The sequence below is a fragment of the Rhinoraja longicauda genome, chromosome 2 (assembly GCF_053455715.1).
Source record: "Rhinoraja longicauda isolate Sanriku21f chromosome 2, sRhiLon1.1, whole genome shotgun sequence".
Lineage (NCBI taxonomy): Eukaryota > Metazoa > Chordata > Chondrichthyes > Rajiformes > Arhynchobatidae > Rhinoraja > Rhinoraja longicauda.
Window position 1 is genome coordinate 36589990 of NC_135954.1, and position 27903 is coordinate 36617892.

The window sequence follows — 27903 nt, forward strand, 5'->3', positions numbered from 1 at the left end:
GGTAGCAGTCCAGAGATAACTACCTTCGACGTCCTACTTCTCAGTGCTTTCCCCAACTCTCTAAACTCCCGCTGTAGCACCTCTTTCCTCTTCCGCCCGACGTCATTCGTGCCCACGTGATCAAAGTTCAATTAAAAATTCCACGTGTCCCTGTACATTGAAAACCGATAAGGCATTTTGCAACAATGATATGTGTTGATGCAGATTACTTTACCACTTGAATGACAGTTTGGAATTTTTCTTATGTAGATAAAGTGGTGCTCCAGAAACTTTTGAAATAGTTTAAATTTGTTTTCTTCGCATTTTTTTGAAAATAAGGCAGGAAGTATATTTAAAAGGCCTTTATCATCAGACTCTGGAAGATATAGTTGTTTTCTTCATTCTGTGTCATTTCATATAAACTGTATCTATGGAAAATTCAAGGAGCATAGACCAGAGATTAGTTCAGCTCAGAATAGGCCCTTCAGCCTACCATGTCTGTGCCAACCACAATGCCAACCTTTTTGCACTCTCTCCAAATCTTCTACAGCCTTCCTATATGATGGTATGAAGATAGATTAATTTCAAAAGAGACCCGAATTAGTATTTTGTAAGGAAAGCATTTGCGGGTTCTGCAGTGAGGACCAGGTATGGGAATATCTGGATTGCTTTCAAAGAGGCAGTAGAGTCTCATTGAATCCGGCCAATGGGTCCCTTTTAAAATCCGCCATCCCTCCCTGCCTGAAGTCCGCCACAATCATCCCACTGCCGAAAAAGTCTGTCATCAGCGGTCTTAACGACTACCGTCCGGTAGCACTCAAAGTGCTTCGAGAGACTGGTCCTGCAGCACATCAAAGCCAGCCTCCCACCCACCTTCGACCCACACCAGTTTGCCTACAGAGCAAATAGGTCTACAGGGGATGCCATCGACACTGCTCTTCACACTGCACTGACCCACCTTGAACACCAGGGGAGCTATGTGAGGATGCTCTTCCTCGACTTCAGCTCTGCCTTTAACACGGTCATCCCGAGCAGACTGGTCACCAAACTTTCCGACCTTGGATTTTCCCAAACCATCTGCCAATGGATCAAGGACTTCCTGACCAACCGCCCCCAGACCGTCAAAATAGGCCCTCACCTCTCCTCCACCATTACACTGAGCACCGGCTCACCACAGTCCCTCTACACTCACGACTGCGCCCCCACCCATCCCACCAACACCATCATCAAGTTCGCGGATGACACGACTGTGGTTGGACTCATCTCAGGAGGAGATGAGACAGCCTATAGGGATGAAATCCAAAGGCTGGCAGCATGGTGTTCAGTGAACAATCTGGTCCTGAACTCCTCCAAAACAAAGGAACTTATAATTGACTTTAGAAAAACCAGTGCAGATTACGACCCACTCTACATCAATGGGGTCTGTGTGGAAAGGGTACCAGCTTTCAGGTTCCTGGGTACGCACATCGCAGAGGATCTTACCTGGTCTACCAACACCATCACCACAGTAAAGAAGGCACAGCAGAGACTCCACTTCCTGAGGATCCTCAGGAAAACCAACCTGCAGGAGAAGCTCATGTTGTCCTTCTATCGCTGCTCCATCGAGAGTGTGCTGGCATACTGTATAACCACATGGTATGCCAGCTGCTCAGAAAAGGACAGGAAGGCCCTTCAGAGGGTCATCACGACGGCCCAGAAGATCATCGGCTGCTCACTGCCCTCCCTGGAGCACCTGTTCAGCCTACGCTGCCTCAGTAGAGCAGGCAAAATAATAAAAGATCCATCCCACCCCGGCCACCGTCTGTTTGTTCATCTGCCCTCTGGTCGACGTTTCAGGTCGATCAAATCCCGAACAAACAGACTTAAGAACAGTTTTTACCCCAGGGCCATACGAGAACTGAACACTACCTTTGCACTAGGCAACACCGTTAAAAAATCTTGTACTTAATATAATTGTATTTAATTGTATTTATGTATTTATTTGTTTTTGCATTTATTGCATATATGTTTGTACGCACCGTCAGGATTGGCTATTTTTTAATTTCGTTGTACTCGTTGCAATGACAATAAATGAATATTATTATATTATTATTATTATTATTTCCAAGCTGCAACCATTCAGTGATTATATCATTTTACTAAAAGATTCTGAGGGGGGTCAGGAGGATGGATTTTTCAGAATGTTTCCCCTCGTCCAGGAAATTGTGAACCAATAACATATTCAAAATAATGATTCCATTTAAAGCAGAGATGAACATTTTTTTCTCTCTTTGGAATTTATACCCAAGTTTGCAGATGACACCTCTGTTGGTCCGGATCACAAACAAGTCTATGGAATTGTTGCTTTACAATGCTGAGACTGATATTCTGCACTCTGTGTCTTCCTCTTTGCTCTGCTGATTGTACTGTAGTCTGACTTGATTATGTTTATGTCTTTTCACTGCATATTGGTACATATGATAAAGAAGGTGTACCGTAGAAAGCATTTTATCAGGAAGTATCACGGCATAGTTTGGAAACGGCTCCATCCAAGGCCGCAAGAAATTGCGCAGAATTATGGACATAGCCCAGACCATCACACAAACCAACCTCCATTCCATTAACTCCATTTACACTTCACGCTGCCTCATCAAGGCCACCAGCATAATCAACGATGAGTCTCATCCAGGCCACTCTCTCTTTTCCACTTTCCCCATCAGGCAAGAGGTACTGAAGAGCAAAAACACACACCTCCAGATTCAGGGACAGTTTCTTCCCAGCTGTTATCAGGCAACTGAACCATCCTATCAACAACAAACGAATGGTCCTGAGCTACTATCCACCTCATTGGAGGCCCTCGGACTAGCTTTAACCTGTTCACTGCCAAGGTTTTTTCCCCACTATTGGCCATGTCCCCAGTATAATTGGGGGTGGCACTGAACAGGTTAATCAGACTTTACTGGAATTTATCTTGCACGAAACATTATTCCCTTTATCCTGTACACTGTGGATGGCTCAATTGTAATCATGTGTAGTCATTCCGCTGACTGCTTATCGTGCAACAAAAGCTTCTCACTGTATGTCTGTATACGTGACAATAAACTAAACTAATAAAACTGAACCATAGAGTTGAGTCATTGAATCGCTAAATTTATTCAAGACCAATAAAGACCAAACAACAGTGTAGTTGATGGTTGAAGGCAACAGGTAAGAGTGGAGTTGAGAACAAGATTTGATCAGCCACAATCTTATTGAATGGGCAGAACTGGCGCAGGCGATTACATGGTCCTCTCTATGGTTAAGCAAATTTTCTAATACAGTGCCCTCCATGATGTTTGGGACATTTATTTATTTGCCTCTGTACTCCACAATTTGAGATTTGTAATAGAAAAAATCACATGTGGTTAAAGTGGACATTGTCAGATTTTTAAAAATGGCCATTTTTACACATTTTGGTTTCACCATGTATAAATTACAGCAGTGTTTATACAGAGTCCCCCCATTTCAGGGCACAATAATGTTTGGGATACAGCAATGTCATGTGAATGAAAGTAGTCATGTTTAGTATTTTGTTGCATATCCTTTACATGCAATAACTGCTTGAAGTCTGCGATTTATGGACATCACCAGTTGCTGGGTGTCTCCTCCGGTGATGCTCTGCCAGGCCTGTATTGTAGCCATCTTTAGCTTATGCTTTTTTTTTGGGGGGGGGAGGGAGGGCTAGTCCCCTTCAGTATTCTCTTCAGCATATAAAAGGCATGCTCAATTGGGTTCAGATCGGGTGATTGACTTGGCCACTCAAGAATTGACCATATTTTAGCTGTGAAAAGCTCCTTTGTTACTTTAGCAGTATGTTTGGGAACATTGTCTTGCTGTAGAATGAATTGCCAGCCAATGAGTTTTGAGGCATTTGTTTGAACTTGAGCAGATAGGATGTGTCCATACACTTCAGAATTCATTATGCTACTACCATCAGCAGTTGTATCATCAATGAAGATCAGTGAGCCAGTATCTTCAGCAGCCATACATTCCCAGGCCATAACCCCCCCCCCCCCCCCCTCCCTCCATTGTGTTTCACAGATGAGGTGGTATGCTTTGGATTTTGGGCAGTTCCTTCTCTCCTCCATACTTTGCTCTTGCCATCACTCTGATATAATTAATCTTCATCTCATCTGTCCACAAGACCTTTTTCCAGAACTGTGGTTACTCTTTTAAGTACTTTTTGGCAAACTGTAACCTGGCCATCCTATTTTTACAGCTAATCAGTGCTTTGGATCGTGCAGTGTAGCCTCTGTATTTCTGTTCATGAAGTCTTCTGCGGACAGTGGTCATTGACAAATCCACGCCTGAGTCCCGAAGAGTGTTTCTGATCTGTCAGACAGGTGTTTGGGGATTTTTCTTTATTAACCATATAACCATATAACAACTACAGCACGGAAACAGGCCCGTTCGGCCCTACCAGTCCACACCGACCACTCTCTCTGACCTAGTCTCATCTACCTGCTCTCAGACCATAACCCTCCAATCCCCTCTTATCCATATACCTATCCAATTTACTCTTAAATAATAAAATTGAGCCTGCCTCCACCACTTCCACCGGAAGCCCATTCCATACAGCCACCACCCTCTGAGTAAAGAAGTTACCCCTCATGTTACCCCTAAACTTTTGTCCCTCAATTCTGAAGCTATGTCCCCTTGTTGGAATCTTCCCCACTCTCAAAGGGAAAAGCCTACCCACGTCAACTCTGTCCGTCCCTCTTACAATTTTAAAAACCTCTATCAAGTCCCCCCTCAACCTTCTATGCTCCAAAGAATAAAGACCCAACCTGTTCAACCTCTCTCTGTAGCTTAAGTGCTGAAACCCAGGCAACATTCTAGTAAATCTCCTCTGTACCCTCTCCATTTTGTCGACATCCTTCCTATAATTTGGCGACCACAACTGCACACCATACTCCAGATTCGGCCTCACCAATGCCTTGTACAATTTTAACATTACATCCCAACTTCTATATTCGATGCTCTGATTTATAAAGGCAAGCATACCAAACGCCTTCTTCACCACCCTATCCACATGAGATTCCACCTTCAGGGAACAATGCACAGTTATTCCCAGATCCCTCTGTTCCACTGCATTCCTCAATTCCCTACCATTTACCCTGTACGTCATATTTTGATTTGTCCTACCAAAATGCAGCACCTCACACTTATCAGCATTAAACTCCATCTGCCATCTTTCAGCCCACCCTTCCAAAAGGCCCAAATCTCTCTGTAGACTTTGAAACTCTACTTCATTATTAACTACACCACCTATCTTAGTATCATCTGCATATTTACTAATCCAATTTGCCACACCATCATCCAGATCATTAATGTAAATGACAAACAACAGTGGACCCAACACAGATCCTTGGGGTACTCCACTAGACACTGGCCTCCAACCTGACATACAATTGTCAACCATTACCCTCTGGTATCTCCCATTCAGCCATTGTTGAATCCATCTTGCAACCTCACTATTAATACCCAACGATTTAACCTTCTTAATCGACCTTCCATGTGGAACCTTGTCAAATGCCTTACTGAAGTCCATATAGACAACATCCACAGCCTTGCCCTTATCAATTTCCCTGGTAACCTCTTCAAAAAATTCAAGAAGATTAGTCAAACATGACCTTCCAGGCACAAATCCATGTTGACTGTTTCTAATCAGGCCTTGTTTATCCAAATAATTATATATATTGTCCCTAAGTATCTTTTCCATTAATTTTCCCACCACAGACGTCAAACTAACAGGTCTATAATTGCTAGGTTTACTTTTAGAACCTTTTTTAAACAAAGGCACAACATGCGCAATGCGCCAATCTTCCGGCACCATCCCCGTTTCTAATGACGTTTGAAATATTTCCGTCATAGCCCCTGCTATTTCTGCACTAACTTCCTTCAATGTCCTAGGGAATATCCTATCATGACCTGGAGACTTATCCACTTTTATATTTTTCAAAAGTGTCCGTACCTCCTCTTCTTTAATCCTCATAATTTCCATCACTACTCTACTTGTTTCGCTTACCTCACATAATTCAATATCCTTCTCCTCGGTGAATACAGAAGAAAAGAAATTGTTTAATATCTCCCCCATTTCTTCCGGCTCAGCACATAGCTGTCCACTCTGACTCCCTAATGGACCAAATTTATCCCTCGCTATCCTTTTGCTATTGACATATCTGTAGAACCCCTTGGGGTTTACTTTTACATTACTTGCCAAAGCAGCCTCATATCTTTTTTTCGCTTTTCTAATTTCCTTCTTAAGATTCCTTTTACATTCTTTATATTCCTCAAGAACCTCATTTACTCCCTGCCACTTATATTTATTGTATATCTCCCTCTTTTTCCGAACCAAGTGTCCAATTTCCCTGGAAAACCACGGCTCTTTCAAATTATTATTCTTTCCTTTCCACCGAACAGGGACATAAAGACTGTACTCTCAAAATTTCACCTTTAAATATCCTCCATTTCTCTATTATATCCTTTTCATAAAACAAAAAGTCCCATTTCACTCCTTTTAAATCCTTTCTCATCTCCTCAAAATTAGTCTTTCTCCAATCCAAAATCTTAACCCTTGGTCCAGATTTGACCTTCTCCATAATTATATTGAAACTAATGGCATTGTGATCACTAGACCCAAAGTGCTCCTCAACACATACCTCCGTCACCTGACCCGTCTCATTTCCCAACAGGAGGTCCAACACTGCCCCTTCTCTGGTAGGTACCTCTACATATTGCTGCAAAAAACTATCCTGCACACATTTTTACAAACTCCAAACCATCCAGTCCTTTAACAGAATGTGATTCCCAGTCTATGTACGGAAAATTGAAATCACCCACAATCACTACTCTGTGCTTACTACTAATATCTGCTATCTCCTTACATATTTGCTCTTCCAATTCTCGTTCCTTATTTGGCGGTCTATAATACACCCCTATAAGTGTTGCTAAACCTTTCTCATTTCTGAGTTCCACCCAAACAGCCTCCCTAATCGAGCCTTCTAGTCTGTCCTGCCAAAGCACTGCTGTGATGTCCTCCCTGACAAGCAATGCAACACCCCCACCTCTTGCCCCTCCGATTCTATCACATCTGAAACAATGAAATCCTGGAATATTTAATTGCCAATCGCAACCCTCCTGCAACCATGTTTCACTGATCGCCACAACATCATACTTCCAGATGTCAATCCAGGCTCTAAGCTCATCCACCTTTCTTACAATGCTCCTAGCATTAAAATATACACATTTAAGGGACCTATCATTTCTTATTCTCAGTTTATTTCTTTTCACTTCTTTCTCTCCTACATATTGGGTCTGAGTGTTTCCCTTTTCTGCCTCCTGCCTCACACACTGCCTATTAGCTATCTGTGTTTGAGTCCCTCCCCCCAACCGTACTAGTTTAAAGTCGCCGCAATTACCTTAGCAAATCTCCCCGCCAGGATATTGGTTCCTCTCAGGTTCAGATGCAACCCGTCCTTTTTGTACAGGTCATACTTCCCCCAGAAGAGGTCCCAATGATCCAGAAACTTGAATCCCTGCTCCCTGCACCAGTTCCTCAGCCACGTATTTATCCTCCACCTCACTCCATTCCTATTCTCACTATCGCGTGGCACAGGCAGTAAGCCTGAGATTATTGCTTTGGAAGTCTTTTTTTTTTAAACTCTCTTCCTAGCCCCCTAAATTCTCCTTTCAAGACATCTTCCCTTATCCTACCTATATTGTTGGTACCTATATGTACCACGACCTCTGGCTCCTCTCCCTCCCCTTTCAGGATATCCTGGACACGCTCAGACACATCCCGGACACCGGCACCAGGGAGGCAAACCACCATCCGGGTCTCCCGACTGCGTCCACAGAATCGCCTATCTGACCCCCTCACTATAGAGACCCCTATTACTATCGCTCTCTTCTTCCTTTCCCTACCCTTCTGAGCAACAGGGCTGGACTCCGTGCCAGAGGCCCGGGCACCATCGCTGCCCCCAGGTAGGCTGTTCCCCCCAACAGTACTTAAACAGGAGTACTTATTTCCAAGGGGTACAGCCACCGGGGTACTCTCTAGTCCCTGCCTCTGCTCCTTGCCCCCCCTAACTGTGACCCACTTGTCTACCTCCCATGGTCTTGGAGTGACCACCTCTCTGTAACTCCTCTCTATAACCTCCTCACTCTCCCTGACCAGACGGAGGTCATCAATCTGCCGCTCCAGGTGCCTAATACGGTCCCTTAGGAGCCCCATCTTGTCGCACCTGGCGCAGATGTGGATGGCTGGAAGACTATCAGACTCCCAGATTCCCCACATCCGACACCCAGAACAATAAACTGCCCTGGCACTCATACTCCCCAAACAAAGCCCCGTGCTCGGTTTCTAAATCTACCACCCGGCCGCTGCTCCAACCGCCCACCCAAAAGAACTGAGTGATCTCCTGGGAGAGGCGAAAAACCGGATTAAAAACCCAGGCCAATTTGGGAAAAAAAATCCGGGAAATTCCTCTCCGACCCCAAGCTAGGCGATCGAAACTTGTCCGGGAGATCACACAGGTCTTACTCCTTACTATCCCCACACAATACTTCCCAAGCAACACAGCTTGGTGCTGCTGCTTGCTATTGCTGCTGCTTGCTGATTGCTGCTGATTGCTGATTGCTGCTGCTGCTGATTGCTGCTACTGCTGCTGATTGCTGCTGCTGCTGCTGCTGCTGCTGATTGCTGCTGCTGATTGCTGCTGCTGATTGCTGCTGCTGATTGCTGCTGCTGATTGCTGCTGCTGATTGCTGCTCTGCTACTGCTGCTGATTGCTGCTATGCTTTTGATTGCTGCTACTGCTGCTGATTGCTGCCTCTGCTGCTGATTGCTGCTATGCTGCTGATTGCTGCTGCTACTGCTGCTGATTGCTGCTTCTGCTGCTGCTGCTGATTGCTGCTACTGCTGCTGATTGCTGCTGCTGACTGCTGCTGATTGCTGCTTGTGCTGCTGATTGCTGCTATGCTGCTGACTGCTGATTCCTTACTCGTTCTGGTCGAAAGAGAGAATTCTTCTGTCATCAGCTGTGGAGGTCTTCCTTGGCCGGCCAGCCCCTTTGTGATTAGTAAGCACACCAGTGCTCTCTTTCTTCTTAATGATGTTCCAAACAGTTGATTTTGGTAAGCCTAAGGTTTGGCTGATGTCTCTAACAGTTTTATTCTTGTTTCTGAGTCTCATAATGGTTTCTTTGACTTTCATTGCCACAACTTTGGTCCTCATGCTGATAAACAGCAAAAAAAGTTTCCAACGGTGATGGAAAGACTGGAGGAAAGACTAGGTGCTGAGAGCTCTCTTTTCCCTGCATTAAGGAGGCACCTTCAAACATTATGGTGCCCTGAAATGGGGGGGACTATGTATAAACACAGCTGTAATTTGTATAAATGTATAAAAATGGCCTTTAATATAATCTGATAATGTGCACTTTAACCAAAAAATGTGATTTTTTTTCTATTACAAATCTCAAATTGTGTAGTACAGAGGCAAATGAATAAATGATGGGGCTTTGTCCCAAACATTATGGAGGGCACTGTATCCTTAAAAATTTTGCTCAGCAGCAGATAGGTTACTGTTAAAAGATGGTAACAGTTTAGTGATTATTGTAAATCACTTAAATAAGAATATACACTGCTCAATTTAAAATATGAGTCAGATTTGTGCAGAATGCTTCCATTGGTAAAAAAACATGCACTGGGTGGCAGCACTACATTATACAAAATCAATCCACAGTCTTGGAAATTATGTTTCTGTTACAGTCTGTTTTCAGCTCTTAACTTCAATGTTTTTGTGGTCCTGAGTCTTCCTTACCAGCTGTTCTTGTAATGTATTCTATAGTCAGACAAAAATTTTAAAAGCCACAAACACAGTGACTAAACAGATTACATTGGAAGAAGTTGCAGATGTTCAAATGCGTTTTCTCTCCAAGTTTACGTTTTGAATAAAAATATGATCAATATTTAATAAAGATTGATTGACCAGAATTTCCAGCATTGTGTTTTTGTGTTTTTTTAAAAATTGTAGATATTGACATCTTGCCATTCTTTTTATCTGCACAAATTGACAAGCCTGCAAGGGCTATACGTATAATCATTTGTTGTTGCAATGCACAATTATGAAGTGTTTTAGATTGTGATGCAAGGGACAAATTAGGATGCCAGCCATTGTAATGTGTTTCCTGACAGTAGTTAATGCTATTGGTTTAGTATTGTCATGTGCACTGAGATACAGTGGAACAACTTTGGTTACGTGATGGCCAGTCAACTCATACTATATACTGTAGGTAGACACAAAATGCTGAAGTAACTCAGCGGGACAGGCAGCATCTCTGGAGAGAAGGAATGGGTGACGTTTCGGGTCGAGACCCTTCTTCACTCCAGCATTTTGTGTCTACCTTCAATTTAAACCAGCATCTGCAGTTCTTTCAGACACATACTGTACAGGCGAGGTCCTGCCCCCACTTTTTTTTTTCAGCTTTCTCCCTCCACTCCAATCTGAAAAAGGGTCCCAACTCAAAACGCTATCTGTTCATTTCCTCCACAGATGATGCCTGATCCACTGAGTTCTTCCAGCACTTTGGGGTTTTTTTGCTCATTATTCCAGTGTCTGCAGTTTCATGTGTCTCCTGAGGCTTTTTATGTTTATTTGTGATGATGCATACTTTTCTTCCCTTCTTTGCACAATAATATTTCTGATCTGAACATAAATGGATTGTGAAGGTCACTGCATTTGATGATTCTAATGAAATCATTGGTAGAAGGAATAATATTAAGCATAATCAAATACTTAAAATACAGGAACTTGTAAGGAATGGTAATTAAAAACTGTACCTGATGATCTGATGCCATTGCATTTCCATTAATTCCACTTATTTGTTACTCTTTTGCAGTGAGCTTTGAATCGTTAATCATTGCAATGTCTATTGTTGTGGGACTGGTTCTGCTGCCTTTCGTGTGTTGCTGCTGTTATTGCTGTTGCAAGTTCAAACTCTGTTGTTGTTGCTGTTCAAAGAAGAAATGCAGCTGGTAATTGTCCTTTTTGAAATATTCTGAGCAGGCGCAAAGTCTGAATCAAACACTTAAACTTGATAATTAATAAGAGTAAGTGGGAGTACCAATGCTTGTTATTATTAAAAATAACTATTGTGAAATTATTATTCAAGCTAAATAACTTTGAAAGATACAAATTATATTAGTTATGAACCTTGCTTATTTGATAGTGATAAACAATGCTCAATGTAACCTCTTATGACCCATCTATTTTCTCATAATATATCTGGATCATGAAACAATCTCCCCACTTAACATCACACTGAAATTGATTGTATAAGCTTGCTAAATAGTTCATTTTGTGAGGGATCCTGAGTGGAATATCTCATGATAAAAATGTGAGGTTTAATCATTTTACCGATTAAAGTTTTACAAAAATGGTTTTGTAAAGATTATAAACAAACAAATAGATGAGAGTTAATAATGTTGATACCCGCTTGAACAGTTTTCAGTATGACAGCTTAATTGCTGATCCAATAAAGCACTATGTAGTGTACATTTTGTGGTGTATCGGATTGTATTAAAACCCAATATAATGAAAGAAGCAAATATCAAAATATATTAAGGTCCATACTATTGTGAAATGCAGATCATTGCACAATACTGAAAATATTGTACACATATTGCTAATTGATTTGGGCCAAAAATTTGCAGTTGATGGAGTTATTTTACCAGTAGCAAATTAGTCCTATTGTGGGCAATATCATTTCATAGCTTCAGCAGATTTAACATGAAACATTTGCCTTTAATCCCAGTTCTTTTGAAAAATTATATTTTTGTCACCTCTGAAAATTTGTTCCCCAAAATGTCTTCAATTACATTCCCTTCCACAACATCTATAATTTACAGCAAATGGTCCAGCTATTTCCTTTATCCTACTGGTCCTATCTGTTTAGCAATTCCCCATTGGGACAGAATGTCAGCCATTTTGGCCCAATATTCTGGAATTATTCTGCACCATCTCATCTGCGATACATTTCTCTTTCTATTTTCAGTGCTCTCCCTTAGTAAGTTTATCTCTTGAAATTTCACAAAGCAAGTTAACCTCTGCTGCTGGTCTTATTGCTACCACCTTTGAGAAGTGGTCTGAGCTATTTCATGATGTTACCAAATAAAAGTAGGTGAAAAGGAATTTTGATGGAATAATCCGGGAGGAACTGCTTTCTTTTGTCATGGGGCAGAAGAGAAATAGGATACCATAGTGAACAGATATAATGCATTTGGAAAAAGAATGCGATGCAACTTGAGCAAATTTTCTTTGAATGCGGCAAATATAGATTTAAAATCAAAAGACTGGGCATGTTAGAAATCTGAAATAGAAACTAAGAATACTGGAAATACTTGGTCAGGCACATCATTAATACTTTGGGTTACTGGCCCAACATCAGAATTGCAATTATCTGGAGATAGGGTGTGGATGCTATAATGATAGAAAGTGAACACAGATTGAGTAACTTTTAAAAGGGATTTAGAAGCATCCATTTAAAAATGGCTTATAGTGAAACGGCAGTAAAGCAAGAAGACTGAATACCTCCTTCAGAAGAAAGATTTATAAAGGATATTTACAATCTTACGATATCCCAAGACATTTGAAGTGGAGTTTCATTAGTTAAATAGGAATTGCAGCAGTCAGTTTGTGTACTGGTGAGATGCAAATGTTCTTCAGCAAATTAAGACTAGCTCCCTGGTCATCTTTGTAATAATATTTAGGAAGTTTCTCAATAAAAACAAGTAGAAAGCAGCTTCTGGAACTTTCTGCATAATGAATAAGATCAGGCTGATTTATACCTCAATTACTTTCCTGATCCTCATAATTTCTTTACAGTCCACAAATTTGTTCTTTTTCACTTTGAATGCACTCATGACTGGGCTTCTTCACTTGTGATGAGACACTCTTGTTCTTTAAAGATCTAAAGACTTTTATTTAATACTTCAGGGGAAAAATAAACAATATTCCAACACTTTACCTTCCTATAGTGGAAGTTATGAACAACATATTTTTATTGTATACTCCACTGTATTGGTTAATTTCTTTCAAATATCTCAAAATAAAGAAAAGTGCAAAGTGTTGATATCAGATTTATGCAATTTAATGTTGATTTTGCATATCACCATTAAAATTTGGATTAGTTATTAAAATAGATATAAATTATTAAACTTGGGGCTTTTGCCCATTCTATGTGATTGAAGTATAATCTGATCGATGTATTCAAGAGAGAGTCAGATAGAGCTCTTAGGGCTAACAGAATCAAGGGATCTGGGGAGAAAGTAGGAATGGGGTACTGATTTTGGATGATCAGCCATGATTATATTAAATGGCGGTGCTTGGTCGAAGGGCTGAATTGCCTACTCCTGCACCTATTTTCTGTGTTTTTTATAACTAGGCACATAATTTGTTACTCAATTTACTTTTCAGTCCTAATGAACAAGGTCTGAATCTGACCAGGCGTAAAGAGGAGGGGCGGCAACACAGTGAGCAAAGGTGAGTGGCCATTGGGTATTTGAATATTACTTCCAGATTATGTGAAGTCATTCGTTGTTGCTTTTTTAATTATGTCTTTTTCTTCCCTATACCTTTCTTTTCCTCTATCACACCGTTATGGGATAAAAATAAAACAGTAGTGAAAGGGACTGAATTTGATTGGAGGCTGAATTTAAGGTGGCGATTTGAAGATGATAAAGCTATTGGCAGCTCCTCTCTTATTCTCTTTTACTCTTGGCTTGCTTCGAAGGTTAGCATGAATTAAAGGAAGTTTCAAGCTATGTTCTTTTGCAGCTAGTTGTCCCAATCATTTGTACCCTCCATTGCTAAGTTGTTTATATGACACTGATAAGGAGCTGGGGATCTGCCAGGGTAGGGGGGCGGTGCTGTAAAAAACAAATGGGAGGAATGTGTTGCCAACAAACATTCATAATAACCAGCGGGAGCTTGATGATAAGATGCTAGATTCTTGCTGAGTTGCACAACATGATCCAAGTCTGGTCAATTCCCCACAATGCTGCTGTTCACACAAGCTATATTTTGGTTTGTTTGGCAGTTCAAGGTTTTTTTTGGTTGACAGTCAAGGTCACAGGTTTGAGATCAATTAAATATCATCCTCTCCACATATCTGACCTGAATGTTATGCAGCACTTTCTATTTTTATTTTGGATTTCCAGCAGTATTTTGCTTGTATGCTTCCTGTAATAAGCAATTCATAATTGTATTTACTGACAAAACTCTAGATAAGCAATCACCAAATAGTGAGTTGTAGAATGTATCTTGATGTTCTCTTTCTTTTTAAAATGCTGCACAGATTTCCTAATGTAGTTTCAAGGATCTGGAAGCTTCCACGTTAGCATTGTATTAAAAAGATGAGAACATTGTGTCATCAGAAATTATTATCCATTTAACTAATTACTTGTATATTCAAGATTCACCTCATGATGAAATGAACGTAAATCGGTCATGGAACATATTATTTCAGAGAGGCTGCACTGTCCAATTCTGCCCATATAATAATTACAATAAGACCTTACAAATTCACTTCCTTTCTTAAAAACAGAAACCAGAGTGAGCCAATCAGTCCCTCAATCCCACTCTGCCATTCAATAAGATCCAATCTGGGTTCAACATTGCTTTTCTGCATTCACCCTATATGCTTGTTTGTTTTGACATTCAAATGCGTGTCTACCTCTAATTTGAATATGTCATTGACTCCACTTTCATAGCACATCATGGAGAACTCCAAAAGTATCACAAAGTGGAGAAAAAACATTGTCATAATTTCTGTCTTAAATGGGTGACTGTAATTCTGGACATCTCACTAGGGGAAAGATCCCCTCATGTCAGTTCCACACATAATCTTGTATCAATAAGAGTACCTTTCATTCTTCTAAATGGCAATGAGTAGAACTTGGTCTCCTTTAATGCATCAGGCCTTTCATTCCAGGAATCAATCTAGTGAAACCTCATGGGCCTCAGAGAGCTATGGATGCAAAGTCCTTTGGCATTTTTATTGCAGAGAATTTAATATCTAACCAGTAACTAATTGAGGGCAAAAACAAAGTGTGAAAGGAACTCAGCAGGTCGGGCAACATCTGTGGAGGGAAATAGACGGACAATGTTTCATGCCGGGGCCCTTCATTAGTCTGATAATATTTAGCAAACATAAATACGAATGATATTAATGTCTGATTTTGCAATAAAACTTGATTTTGGCTATAAATGCATTCATTTATGATAGTTAAATAGAACTATTGCTTTATAAAGCATTATTCGCAATATCAATGTATGGTGTCCACAAAGATGAATGTTGATCCCAATAGTGGCATGTGCATATTAACACAAAGAAAACCGTAATGCAACACCAGGTTTTCAGTGGACATTGGAATGGTTTTTTATCCTCCATGAATATCTGGTACTTTGAATTGATAACTCAATAGATTCACTATCAACTGAAATGCTTTTTATTACTTTGCTTTATATTTTAATTGTAAAGTCTCCTATTGTAGGTGGACACTAAGTGGGTTTTCAATTTATTATAATAAATCCTCTTTGGACTTCGGGTAAATGTTATATCTTGCTTTTTCTTTTTGAATTGTAAGAATTGTTTATCTTGACCTCGAATTTGTGGTCAGAAAACTCCCCAAAAGTATTTAAAATTGGCTGAAGAGAAGAATTCCGTTCCCATGCCTGCTGCTTTCAGATGTCAGCTTGATAAGATTCCTGGTGTTCAGTCGCTGTGATAACATCAAGCTGACCAAACAATCAATTGCACTAAATTCTCACAGAGCAAACCAAAAAACAAAGGTCACAGTTTTTAGATAATTTCTTAATTTTTATGCAGAGTGCTACGTAAATAGAAGTTGCTATATTAGGCAAAGGTCATTTTAATATCCTTTGTACTTTACATTAGTATTTGCTAAGCACTACTAATGGTTAACGTACCTGTTAAATCATAGCAACATTATACAACACAGTTCAATTTTTTTAATTGCTAATTTACCAAGGGAGTCATTTGTAAACAACTTTTCAATTCACTACAATTGAAGTATTTTTTTCAACCATCTTAATTGTGGTGGAGTGAAGCATACAAGCTTTAGCTGGTGGTAAACACAAAGTGCTGGAGTAACTCAGTGAGTCAGGCAGCATCTCTGGAAGACATGGATAGGCGACAATTCGGGTCGGGACCCTTCAAAAAAGTACGCAAGATTCCAGCCTCTGCATTTTCTTGTGTCTACCCTTTGGGAGATGACAACAAGCTATTCAGAAGTTGCTGTTGGATTTGAGGTGTAATAGCAGTGAACAGTGTATTTTCAATTCCATTATGATGATCTGAAAGTAGAAACCAAACAGCTCGTTATTATGTCATATATAGAGTCATACCATGAAAATAGGCCCTTTGGCCCAACTTCCCCATGCCGACCAAGATACCTCATCCATCTACACTTGGCCCATCTCCCCTTGTTTGGCCAATATATCCATCTAAACCTTTCCTATCCTTCTACCTGTCCGAATGTCTTTTAAATGCTGTTTAGTACCTGCCTCAACTACCTCCTCTGGCAGCTCATTTCATTTGCTCACCACCCTCTGTGTGAAAAAGTTGCCCCTCAGGCTCCTTTTAATTTTTCCCCCTCTCACACCCCTCCCAACCCTTCTGAATTTGGCGGAAAGTTTCCGCTTTCTTATTTCATTTCCGCCATTTCAATTTTGCCTCACATTTATCTGCAAAACAGTCTGTAATTGCAATTTGTCAATTCGGCCACTAGAGGTCGCTAGGGATTCTGCGAGAAATCCCCCCCGCCCTGGAAGTCTCCCCGAAAATGTGGCACCTATGCTGGGCAAGGGAGCCTATCTCGACCTCATCGGGACTTCCATGGTCGATCGGTGGGTTGAATTTGCTGGAGCCAACACATCTATCCCCATAGCCGATTTCCTTGGCCGGCTGGATAAACCGGTAAAGCTCTGGTACCAAGAGTGCCAGAAAATCAGTGGTGGAACTGTAATGAGTAAATATTAAATTTAAGTGCAAGATTATATAACTATATTAATTAATTATGATGGGGTTAAAATATAAAACACAGCAGAAAAGCCAATTACCATTTTTTTGGGCTGATTATCAATTAATGTGCTAATTTATTTCAACAAGTATTTCCGTATGCTTAGTCGAGTCCCATATATCAACTCTTTCTTCATAACTTAGTCATACATTTTATGACCATTGTTCTTTTATTCAATACCATGAGAATTGGAATGTGTAAGGAAAAAGCAAAATAGAAAGAAAGAAAAAAACAATTTTTTCTTTGTGTTGCAAAAAGTATCTCTGTCCAATAACCTTTCTATAAATAGCATAATATACTCATGATAGGCCTGACATTGTACATGTAGTCCAAGAAATACACACTGTTAGAAATAATAGTGTTTTTCACAAATGAATGTGATGCAACGCATATGTGCATTTGGCGGGCATACTTTTTCTTTTGCTGAAAAGTTGCATCACGTGCCATATTATGAATTTTGATGTAAAATTCTGAATTTTGGACATCAAAATTATGAATTTGTAAAATCAAATGTTGGGAGGTCTGCTCTCACCTGCTTTTTGATTCCCCTGCTCAGGGTAGATGCACAGTTGTTTACCCAATCTAAACCACTCATGATCTTATACACCTCTACACGATCACCCCTCATCCTCCTGCTCTTCAAGGACTAAAGTCCTAGCCTGTCCAACCTCTCCCTATATCTCGAGCCCTCAAGTCCTAGCAACATTCTCGCAAAGAGTAACAAGTTTTATCCTTTTAAAACCCCATTGTTCACTATAAATATACCATTGTTCATTTTAACTCCACAGTCTTTTTTTTAAAATCTGATACGTGAATGAATTTTAAGTACATTATTTTTCCATCACATTGCAAAGAATGTTTATAATTCATGCTTCATTATTTGATTACTTATTCATAGCAACTTAGTCTTCAATCTATAATGTACTAAATCAAATGCTAATTATATCATGCATATAAATTTCAGACTAGTTCATTTTTGATTGCATGGTGTCATTTTCCTGCTCTAATTTGTAGCTCGGGGATTATTTCTAAATTGGGAGATTTATCCACAATAGCTAAGAGCAGTCAGAATTATTTTAAAATGTCGTCTTTAACTTGTAAGGCCATAATAAATGGGAACAGGAATAGGGCATCTACCCCTTTGAGCCTGCTGCACTATTCATCATCATGGCTAATCTTTGACACCAACACAATTTTCCAGCACTATCCCCATGTCCCTAGATTCTCCTAATGCCAAGCAATCTATTAATCTCTGTTTTGAATGAACATAAAAAAGTGGCTTCCACAGCTGCCATGGGTGGGGAATTCTAAAGATTCACCATCCTCCCGTGCTAAATCTACCCCTTGATCGCAGATTGTGCCACTGGCTTCTTGACTCAGTCATGGGTTTTATCCTCTCTGCATCTAGCCTGTCAAGCCCTTCAAGAATTTTGTAAGATTTCCTTTCATTCTACTAAACATGGAAAATAGGTGCAGGAGGAGCCCATTCAGCCCTACGAGCCAGCACCGCCATTCATTGTGATCATGGCTGATCATCCACAATCAGTAACCTGTGTCCAACTTCTCCCCATATCCCTTGATTCCATTAGCCCCCAGAGCTCTATCTAACTCTTTTAAATTCATCCAGTGATTTGGCCTCCACTGCCCTCTGTGGCAGAGAATTCCACAAATTCACAACTCTCTGGGTGAAAACGTTCCTTCTCACCTCAGTTTTAAATGGCCTCCCCTTTATTCTAAGACTGTGGCCCCTGGTTTTGGACTCCCCCAACATTGGGAACATTTTCCTGCATCTAGCTTGTCCAGTCCTTTTATAATTTTATATGTCTCTATAAGATCCCCTCTCATCCTTCTAAACTCCAGTGAAACTCCAGTGAATACAAGCCTAGTCTTTTCAATCTTTCCTCACATGACAGTCCCACCATCCCAGGGATCAATCTCGTGAACCTATGCTGCACTGCCTCAATTAGAAGGATGTCCTTCCTCAAATTAGGAGACCAAAACTGTACACAATACTCCAGATGTGGTCTTACCAGGGCACCATACAACTGCAGAAGAACCTCTTTACTCCTATACTGAAATCCTCTCGTTATGAAGGCCAAGATACCATTACTTTCTTCACTGCCTGCTGTACCTGCACGCTAACTTTCAGTGACTGGTGTACAAGGACACCCAGGTCCCGCTGCACTTCCCCCTTACCTAACCTGACACCATTGAGATAATAATCTGCCTCCTTGTTTTTACCGCCAAAGTGGATAACCTCACATTTATCTATATTATACTGCATCTGCCACGCATCTGACCACTCACAACCCTGTCCATGTCACCCTGCAACCTACTAACATCCTCTTTGCAATTTACACTGCCACCCAGGTTGGTGTCATCTGCAAACTTGCTAGTGTTATTTCTAATTCCTTCGTCCAAATCATTAATATATATGGTAAACAGTTGCGGCCCCAACACCGAGCTGTGCGGCACTGCACTCACCACTGCCTGCCATTCTGAAAAGGACCTGTTTATTCCTACTCTTTGCTTCCTGTCTGCCAACCAATTCTCTGTCCATGTCAATACCCTCCCCCCAATACCTTGTGCACTAATTTTAGCCACCAATCTCCCGTGTGGTACCTTATCAAAGGCTTTCTGAAAGTCTACATACACTACATCCACTGGCTCCCCTTCATCCATTTTACTTGTCACATCCTCAAAAAGTTCCAGAAGATTAGTCAAGCATGATTTCCCTTTCATAAATCCATGCTGACTTGGACTTATCCTTTTACTGCTATCCAAATGCACCATTATTACCTCTTTAATAATTGACTCCAGCATCTTCCCCACCATATCAGGCTAACTGGTCTGTAATTCCCCGTTTTCTCTCTCACTCCTTTCTTGAAAAGTGGAATAACATTAGCTATCCTCCAATCCACAGGAACTGATCCTGAATCTATTGAACATTGGAAAATGATCACCAATGCGTCCACTATTTCTAGAGCCACCTCCCTGAGTACCCTGGACAAACATTGTACAATAGAGTTGCAATCACATCACTGTCTCCATGACCTTCCATTCCTGAAACAATTCTAGTAAGTTTTCACTGCATTCCCTCTGAGAAGTGCATCCCTTCCTATGTAGGAAAATGAAAATTGTATTCCAGGTGTGATATCAATAGGGCCCTCCACATTTGTTATGTCTTTATTCCTGTAATCTAAAAGGCACCTGGAAGGGAAAACTAATACTGAATGCAAGTAGCTATTATTATAATAATTAAGTACACTTCGGAAATTATTTGGGAACCTTTATGAGCTTATTTGTCAGTCTGAAGATGGGTCTGAAACGTTACTTATCCATGTTTTCCAGAGCTGCTGCCTGACCTACTGTAACTCAGTACTTTGCGTTCTTTTGTGTATTAGCCAGATTCTGCAGTTCTTTGCTTCTTCAACTATATTTTATAAGACCTTGATTTTTATATTTAAATCAAAAATGATCAACTGATAATTATTAGTTGTAATGCAAGAAGAATAATTATTACAGGATGTTTTCGAGTACACAAAATATTGGCAAGGTCACTTGAATTTCTTGAATTTGCATTTTGAAATTTCGGCTTTGTTTTGATCACCCAGTGACATTCTTTAAGAAACCCACTAAAAGAAGAAATGTCAGTAATGATACCAGTTTTTGGACCTACCTGATAAAACTTTTCATTTGCCAACAATGGTTCAATTTCATTGTTCTGAATGAAGTATCTTCAAAACAGTACAAGATGCCTAAAAAAAAGAATTAAGAGGGTTTGACAGGGTCGATGTCAAGTGGCAGTTTCCCAGGTCTAAAACTAGCATGATAGTATCAGAACGGGAGGTTGACTGTTTGAGATTGAGATCAAAAACACTTTTTTAAGAATATTGAATCTAAAAGGTGGAAATTAAATAAGGCTGCAGTCTGTATATTTATTTAAAAAAATAAATGTTACCTCATCTTTCATGGGCCACAGAAAATAAGTGCCATTTTAAGACTCTTAATAATCTATACTTCTTTATTTTAAGATTTATATATTAAGGTCATTATGTCTAATTCTTGGTGTCATGTTTTTGTTTACTTCAATATGTGTTTTTTAAATCCATGTAATTTGAACAGAAGGGAGAAAGTTGAAAGGACTTATTGTTATTTATGCTCCGGGTGGTTTAAATAAATTCCACCTATTTGCAAAAATAAAAATATCATACTCTGTTGTAGGATATAGTTGAACATTTTACTTTAGTCAAATATGATGTAGGCCCCCCAATATTTTTCTTTTGTGTGTTTGCCAGCTAATATTAGGAACTTTCATTAAGATTTCATTTTCTCCATTTGGAAAGCTAATCATATTTGAATTTCTGTTTCTTCAGGAAATCTGATCTAAGAGAGCGTTACGATGAAATTCGCAGGAAATATGGTATGAGAGTGTCATTTGGCATTACTATTTCATAATGCTTCATATTATTGTATCAATTCATCTTGCACAGTAAAAATATTTGAGGTGAATTTCATTAACATACAGTTGCAATCAAAATTACATCATTTGTCTTCTGTGTGCCTCATTAGGTGATGCATCCCGCCAATATCCTTTCATTATTAATGAAATTAGCTGAATAAGGTCAAAAACACAGGATGTAGTATATTTAGTTTTTTTAAATGGCATCTAATTAGACACCATAGATGGTGCTTACATAAAATTAATCTCACAGGACTGAAAGGTAACAAGCATGGATAGAGGGTTACTACTGTGTAACCCTCATGTTCATAAGTGATAGGAGCAGAATTAGGCCATTTGGCCCAACAAGTCTACTCTGCCATTCAATCACGGCTGATCTCTCTCTCCCTCTCAACCCCATTCTCCTGCCTTCTCCCCTTAACCCCTGAAACCCATACTAATCAAGAATCTTTCTATTTGTGCCTTAAAAATATCCATTGATTTGGCCTGCACAGCCTTCTGTGACAATGAATTTCACAGATTCACCACCCTCTGACTAAAGAAGTTCCTCCTCATCTGCTTCCTAAAGGAAGGTCTTTTAATTCTGAGGCTATGACCTCTGATCCTAGACTCTTCCACTAGTGGAAACATCCTCTCCACATCCACTCTATCCAGGCCTTTCACTATTCTGAGATCAGTGCTCAGAATATGGCTATTTACAGCTTGTATTAATGAGTAAAAAAAGAATAACATAAGAAGAATGTGCTGCGAGAAGGATGAACAGGGATGTGGAATAGTTAAGTGAATGGGCAATATAGTATAAGAAGTATATTGTTAGAAAATGTGAAGTTATGCACTTCACAACTTTTTATAGTCATAAGGCTGCTTGCTGTTTGACCCAGCCCATGCCCCATTAATAAACTTTTGGACCCCTGCAAGTGAAATTGAGTTCTGGACTTTGATGGCAAAACATCCTACAAAGTGGAGTGGTCTATAAATAACGACCATGTCTCAGGCAGTGGTTAATGTAGGGCTGCCCTGCAAGATAGCTTATGGTGTCAAAGTTCTTTAATGCCAAAAATTAATTTGTCTTCACATGGTTCACACCTTTCCATTCTGTGCATATCAATGTGCCTACCAAAAGCCTCTTAACCCTCACTATCATATCTGCCTCAACCACCTCCCTTGGCAGCGCGTTCCTGGCACTCATCATCCTCTGTATGTTAAAAAAAACCTATCCTGCATACCTCCTTTAAACTTTGGCCCTCTAACCTTAAAGCAATGACTTCAGGTCTATGGCATTTCCACCCTGGGGAAAGGATTCTGACTATCTATCCTATCTATGTCTTTAATAATTTTATATATTTCTGTCAGGTCATCCCGCAACCTCCAGCGCTCTAGAGAAATTAATCCAGATGTTTCTACCTTCTCTTTATAGCTGTTACTCTCTAATCTAGACAGCATCCTGGTAAACTTCTTCTGCACCCTCTCCAAAGCCTCCACTCCTTCCTGAAATGGGGCAACCAGAACTGTATGCAATACTTCTAATGTGGCTTAACCAAAGTCCTAAAAGGTGCATCATGACTTCCTGTCCCTTATAGTCCATACCCCAATTAATGAAGGCCATTCACCTTCTTTCACACTCTATCTCCTCGTGTTGCCATTTTCAGGGAGTCATGGACTTGATCTCAAGATTCCTCTGTACATTAATGCTGTTTAGGGTCTTGCCATTACCTGAATATTTTCCCCTTACTTTCAACCTCCTTAAGTGCAACACCTCACAATTGTTCGGATTAAACTCCATCTGCCATTTCTCCACCCATTTCTGTTGCTGATGAACATCCAGCTGTATGTGTTGACAACTTTCCTCATGGTCCGCCACCTCAGCAATCATGGTGCATCTGCAAATAATATATGGTCGCAAACAACTCAGGTTTCAGCACATATCCCTGCAGAATTCACTGGTCTCAGACCTCCAGCCTGTGATTGGAGCTCCCGTTTGGTCTCTAATCAGAGACTGCGAGCTCCACGATGTCCACAGGCTCCCGCGGTTGGAGCTTAGAGGTCGATCCCTGGCAAAGGGATCGCGAACTCCATGATGTTAAGTCCCGCAGGCTCCCTGGTTAGAGCTCCCGAAGTCGGTCTCCAGCAGAGGCCGCCAACTCCTCGATGTTAGGCCGCAGTGTGGATGGAGATACGATACGGAAAAAACATTGCATCTCCATTTCCGCCCCCCCCCTCCCCCCCCCCCCCCCCCAACATAAAACAAGCTAAAGAACACTAAAACATACATTTCACACATGCTATAAAACAACAGAGGAGGAAGGAACGGACAGACAGACAGTTGGCGAGGCAGCCATTGCTGGCGCCACCCGGTGATCCGCTACCCGATATCTTAAAAATCTGTAGGTTGGTCTGTTGAATTTGTCACAGTAATATCCCGTAGTGTGTAGATGAACAATAAAATCCTGGGTTAGAAGTGATGGGGAGATGATGGAGATATAGGTGGGGGTAGATTTAATGTCAAAATGGGTGCCTGATGATCTGCTCAGAATCATTGGGCCAAATGGCCATTATATCTCTAAGATTCCATTTCCTTTTCATCTGGATTTGTGACTCCATTCAGATGAGCGGGGTTGCCAGCTACGAGACCAGATGTAAAGTGATCGTTTCTTGCAGTGGGTCCAGCAGCAGAATAGGAGGTCTGATGCTCTGACGCTGATTAACATGTGATTCTTGACATTCCAACATGTTGTTGGTGGAATCAGGAGCAGGATAACTTGTGCAATGCTATCAGCCGGTTATTGAATAGACAATAAACAATAGGTGCAGGAGTAGGCCATTCGGCCCTTCGAGCCAGCACAGCCATTCAATGTGATCATGGCTGATCATTCACAATCAGTACCCCGTTCCTGCCTTCTCCCCTGACTCCGCTATCTTTAAGAGCTCTATCTAGCTCTCTCTTGAAAGCATCCAGAGAATTGGCCTCCATTCTTCATGAAATTGCAGGCTGAAGAATAAATAGCACAATTTGGCCAATAACCTTTTGGCTTTCTAATTTTGAATCTTTCAGATCTTGTCTGCTCTTTCACATCAGTAGTTTAACCTAACCAGCATTGGTCGAACCACTTGTTTTCCATCATGCTATAGAATTGATTTGCACAATATTTCCTATTGTATGTAATTTTGTCACTTTCAATTCAGTAGAAATGATGGATAAATACACAATGTATTTGACCCACGGATGCTGAAATTTCTAGCCTTGTGCCTCGGGAAGGTCTGAAGGGAGGGATTCTCCAACTTGAGATTGAATTCCAACAGCTTGCCAAATTTAAATTCAAATAACTCACTGCATCTCAAATAACGAACCAATGTCAGTAACAGTATCTTTAACGTTACTAGATTGAATTGAAGGGCAAATATGATTCACTAATATTGGTCAGGGTAGGAAATCGGCCATACTTGCTGAACCCCAAGTCATTGATTCATAGGAAACATAGAAAATAGGTGCAGGAGTAGGCCATTCGGCCCTTCGGCCCTTCGAGCTACTACTGCCATTCAATATGATCATGGCTGATCGTCCAGAATCAGTACCCTGTTCCTACTTTCTCCCCATATCCCTTGATTCTGTTAGTGCTAAGAGCTCTAACCCTCTATAGATAACATCCAGACACAATAGACTGCAGATACATTTTTTTGGGTCATAAAACAAACTACTGGATGAACTCAGTGTGTCAAGAGTATCTGTGGAGGCAAAGGGTTTTGGGTCGAGAGCCTACATCAGGACTATGGACGAAATAAAGTCAGTGTATATAAATGAGAAGGGAGGATGAGACAGTGGCTGGGAGGTGAACAGTGGACCTAGTGGGGGTAAGTTGATGGACGCATAGAGCCAGAGATGGGAGGAGCAAGTGTTAAAGCAGAGACTGGTAGGTGATGGGTGGATTCAGATGAGGGAAAGAAAATAGGCAAATGAGCCAGGTGGAGTAGGGCAGAGGGAAGTTTAGAGACAGATGCTGGTAGGTAATGGGTGGAACGAGGTAACGAAAGGATGATGGGTAGTTAGAACTAGATGGTGGATGGTAATGAATCTTGGTAACGGGACTGGAAGAGGGATAACAAAAGGTCATAAGTGATAGGAGCAGAATTAGGCCATTCAGCCCATCAAGTCTACTCCGCCATTCAATCATGTCTGATCTATCTCTCGCTCCTAACCCCATTCTCCTGCCTTCTCCCCATAACCCCTGACACCCATACTAATCAAGAAAAGGTGAACTTGTGGGTATTGGAAAGGAGCCCAATGGTGTGGTTTACCTGAAATTTAAAAATTATTTGTTCATAGCACTAAGCTACCCAAGCAGAATATGAGGTGTTTTTTTTAGTTTGCCTTTTGTCTCACCCTGTTGGAAGAGAAGGCCGAGGACAGATGGGTTGGTCTGGGAATGGGAAAGAGAATTGAAATAACATGCAAACTAAAGCTCAAGATGGCCATTACTGAGAGGTCAGTAGAACAGTTGCCTGGTCAATGTCTGGTCTTGCTGACAAAAGAAGGCCACGATGCAAGCACCAAATGCATTAGAATGGGTTGGAGGAGGTGTACGTGAATGTCTGCCTCACTGTGCACCTGAAATCTGCAATTAATTCTCAACTGGAATCTGCAATGACCCAGCAAGGCACTGGATTCAAAGAGCAAAAATCCAAATTAAGGATTTTTAATGTAAGACTTGAAAAACTTTTAAAATTAATAAGCTACTTTACTGCCTTGCAGCTCTTTAATTCTGTCAAAATAAGTAGGAGAACATCTTGCACCTTTTCAGACTTGGCACAGAATCTTTTGTGAATTACGTCTGAGTAGTGGGTGATTAGTCCAAGTCTCGATTTTGAACTCCATCTGAAGTTCATGATTGGAATATAGCCTGCAAAACTGTGTTGAATTGATGACATGGGAGAGAATCCCAGTTACACTCCGTTCTGTACAGCATTAACAGCAAATGCTGCCAACCTTCCAGTATTATCACAAAACCTCAGCCAGTATTTACTTTATTAAATAAAAGTACCAAAAGAAATTCAAAGATACAAAAAGAAGGAAGTTGTAGTGAACTATTTACAAATCATTTATGAGACCATTGGATGTTTGTACACAGCTCAGGACATTGCCGCAATATCTTGGCAAGCATTAAGGGGCTACTCACCAGAAAGGTGTAAGGATGTGGGGCTTCTGTAATGTGGTAAAATTGGAAAAACTGGCTTGTGCTTTGAACAGACAGGGCTTTGGAGGGAATTAATGGGGGGGATTTTCATTCAGAATAAATTTGGAGTAACTATTTCTGCTGGCTTTAAGGTCGATTGCTTGGAGATGCAGATTAAAGGTGATTAACAAAACTTTCATAGTTAGGAAGGAGAAACTGTTTTGTGTATCAACTTGTTCCAGTCTGGAACGAATTACCCCAAAGAAGCGGGTCAGCAGAGATTTGGACATTTATTTGAAATGTAGAAATTTCAAGGCTTTGTGAAATTTGCAGAAGGATTATGTGAATGAAAAGACAATAAATATGTTGGATGAATGGGCTTCTTGTATATTGTATCATTCCATGATTTGGAAAAATCTGGTCTCCTGGCATTGTTCTGCAGTTTTAAGCATAAATTCCAAACCTAGGATCAGATTTAACTGGAAAGAGGAATTGAAACGTAGTGAGCGACATTGCGTGTGTAGGCCCAGCGTCCTTTTTTTGTAAACTAGTGTTCTGTTACACATCTGGTTTTAATCAGTATCAGTGTGTCGAACTTCTATCCCTTGCTGACATTTTAATTTATCTAATTTAGTCTTAGTTGCTGCGTTACTGTACTGTTGCTGAAAACTTTTGATAAATTTCCAAAATGTTTTAATAATTGATCATTGAAATACTAAAGTTAAATTAAAATGGACTAGATTTTATGGTCAGTGGCATGCTAACAAAACTCAACAGAGACCCTTGATGGTTAGGCTGCACAATTCAGTCATCTTCCGAGCAGAAATTTGGACAAAACATTGGAAAATGTTTCCACTGCAAGCAGTTCAATGTCTGTTTTGTGTGCTGTAAATCAGTAACACCACCCACAAAGATAGAAAAAAGGCATTTGGCACTTCCAGAGTTGATTTGAATTGCTTATGTCTAAACTTTTAAACCTTGAGCACATAGTAATAAGTCAAGCTAAGAAGTTATTATTTAATTATTTAAATACCAAAATCCTTGTTTTGTTTTAATTTAGCCATGGGAATATTTTCCGAAATCATGTTAAATTAATAAGCTTTTTTGAACGTTTGCTGTTCTCATCCATTATAATAATTGTGTTTGCAGACAAAGATTGCTCCTTGCATTTCC

The 27903-nt window shown here is 40.4% G+C and overlaps 1 protein-coding gene across 1 annotated transcript in view; it reads left to right on the forward strand.

Moving 5' to 3' along the window:
* The window catches only part of LOC144603705 (pituitary tumor-transforming gene 1 protein-interacting protein-like), a 50626-nt gene that overhangs the window by 14919 nt on the left and 7804 nt on the right, over positions 1-27903 (forward strand). The window contains exons 4-6 of the mRNA XM_078417355.1: positions 10899-11034; positions 13475-13540; positions 21477-21523. Of these exons, the coding sequence (XP_078273481.1) occupies positions 10899-11034; positions 13475-13540; positions 21477-21523 (249 nt within the window). The remainder of the gene's footprint in view (positions 1-10898; positions 11035-13474; positions 13541-21476; positions 21524-27903) is intronic.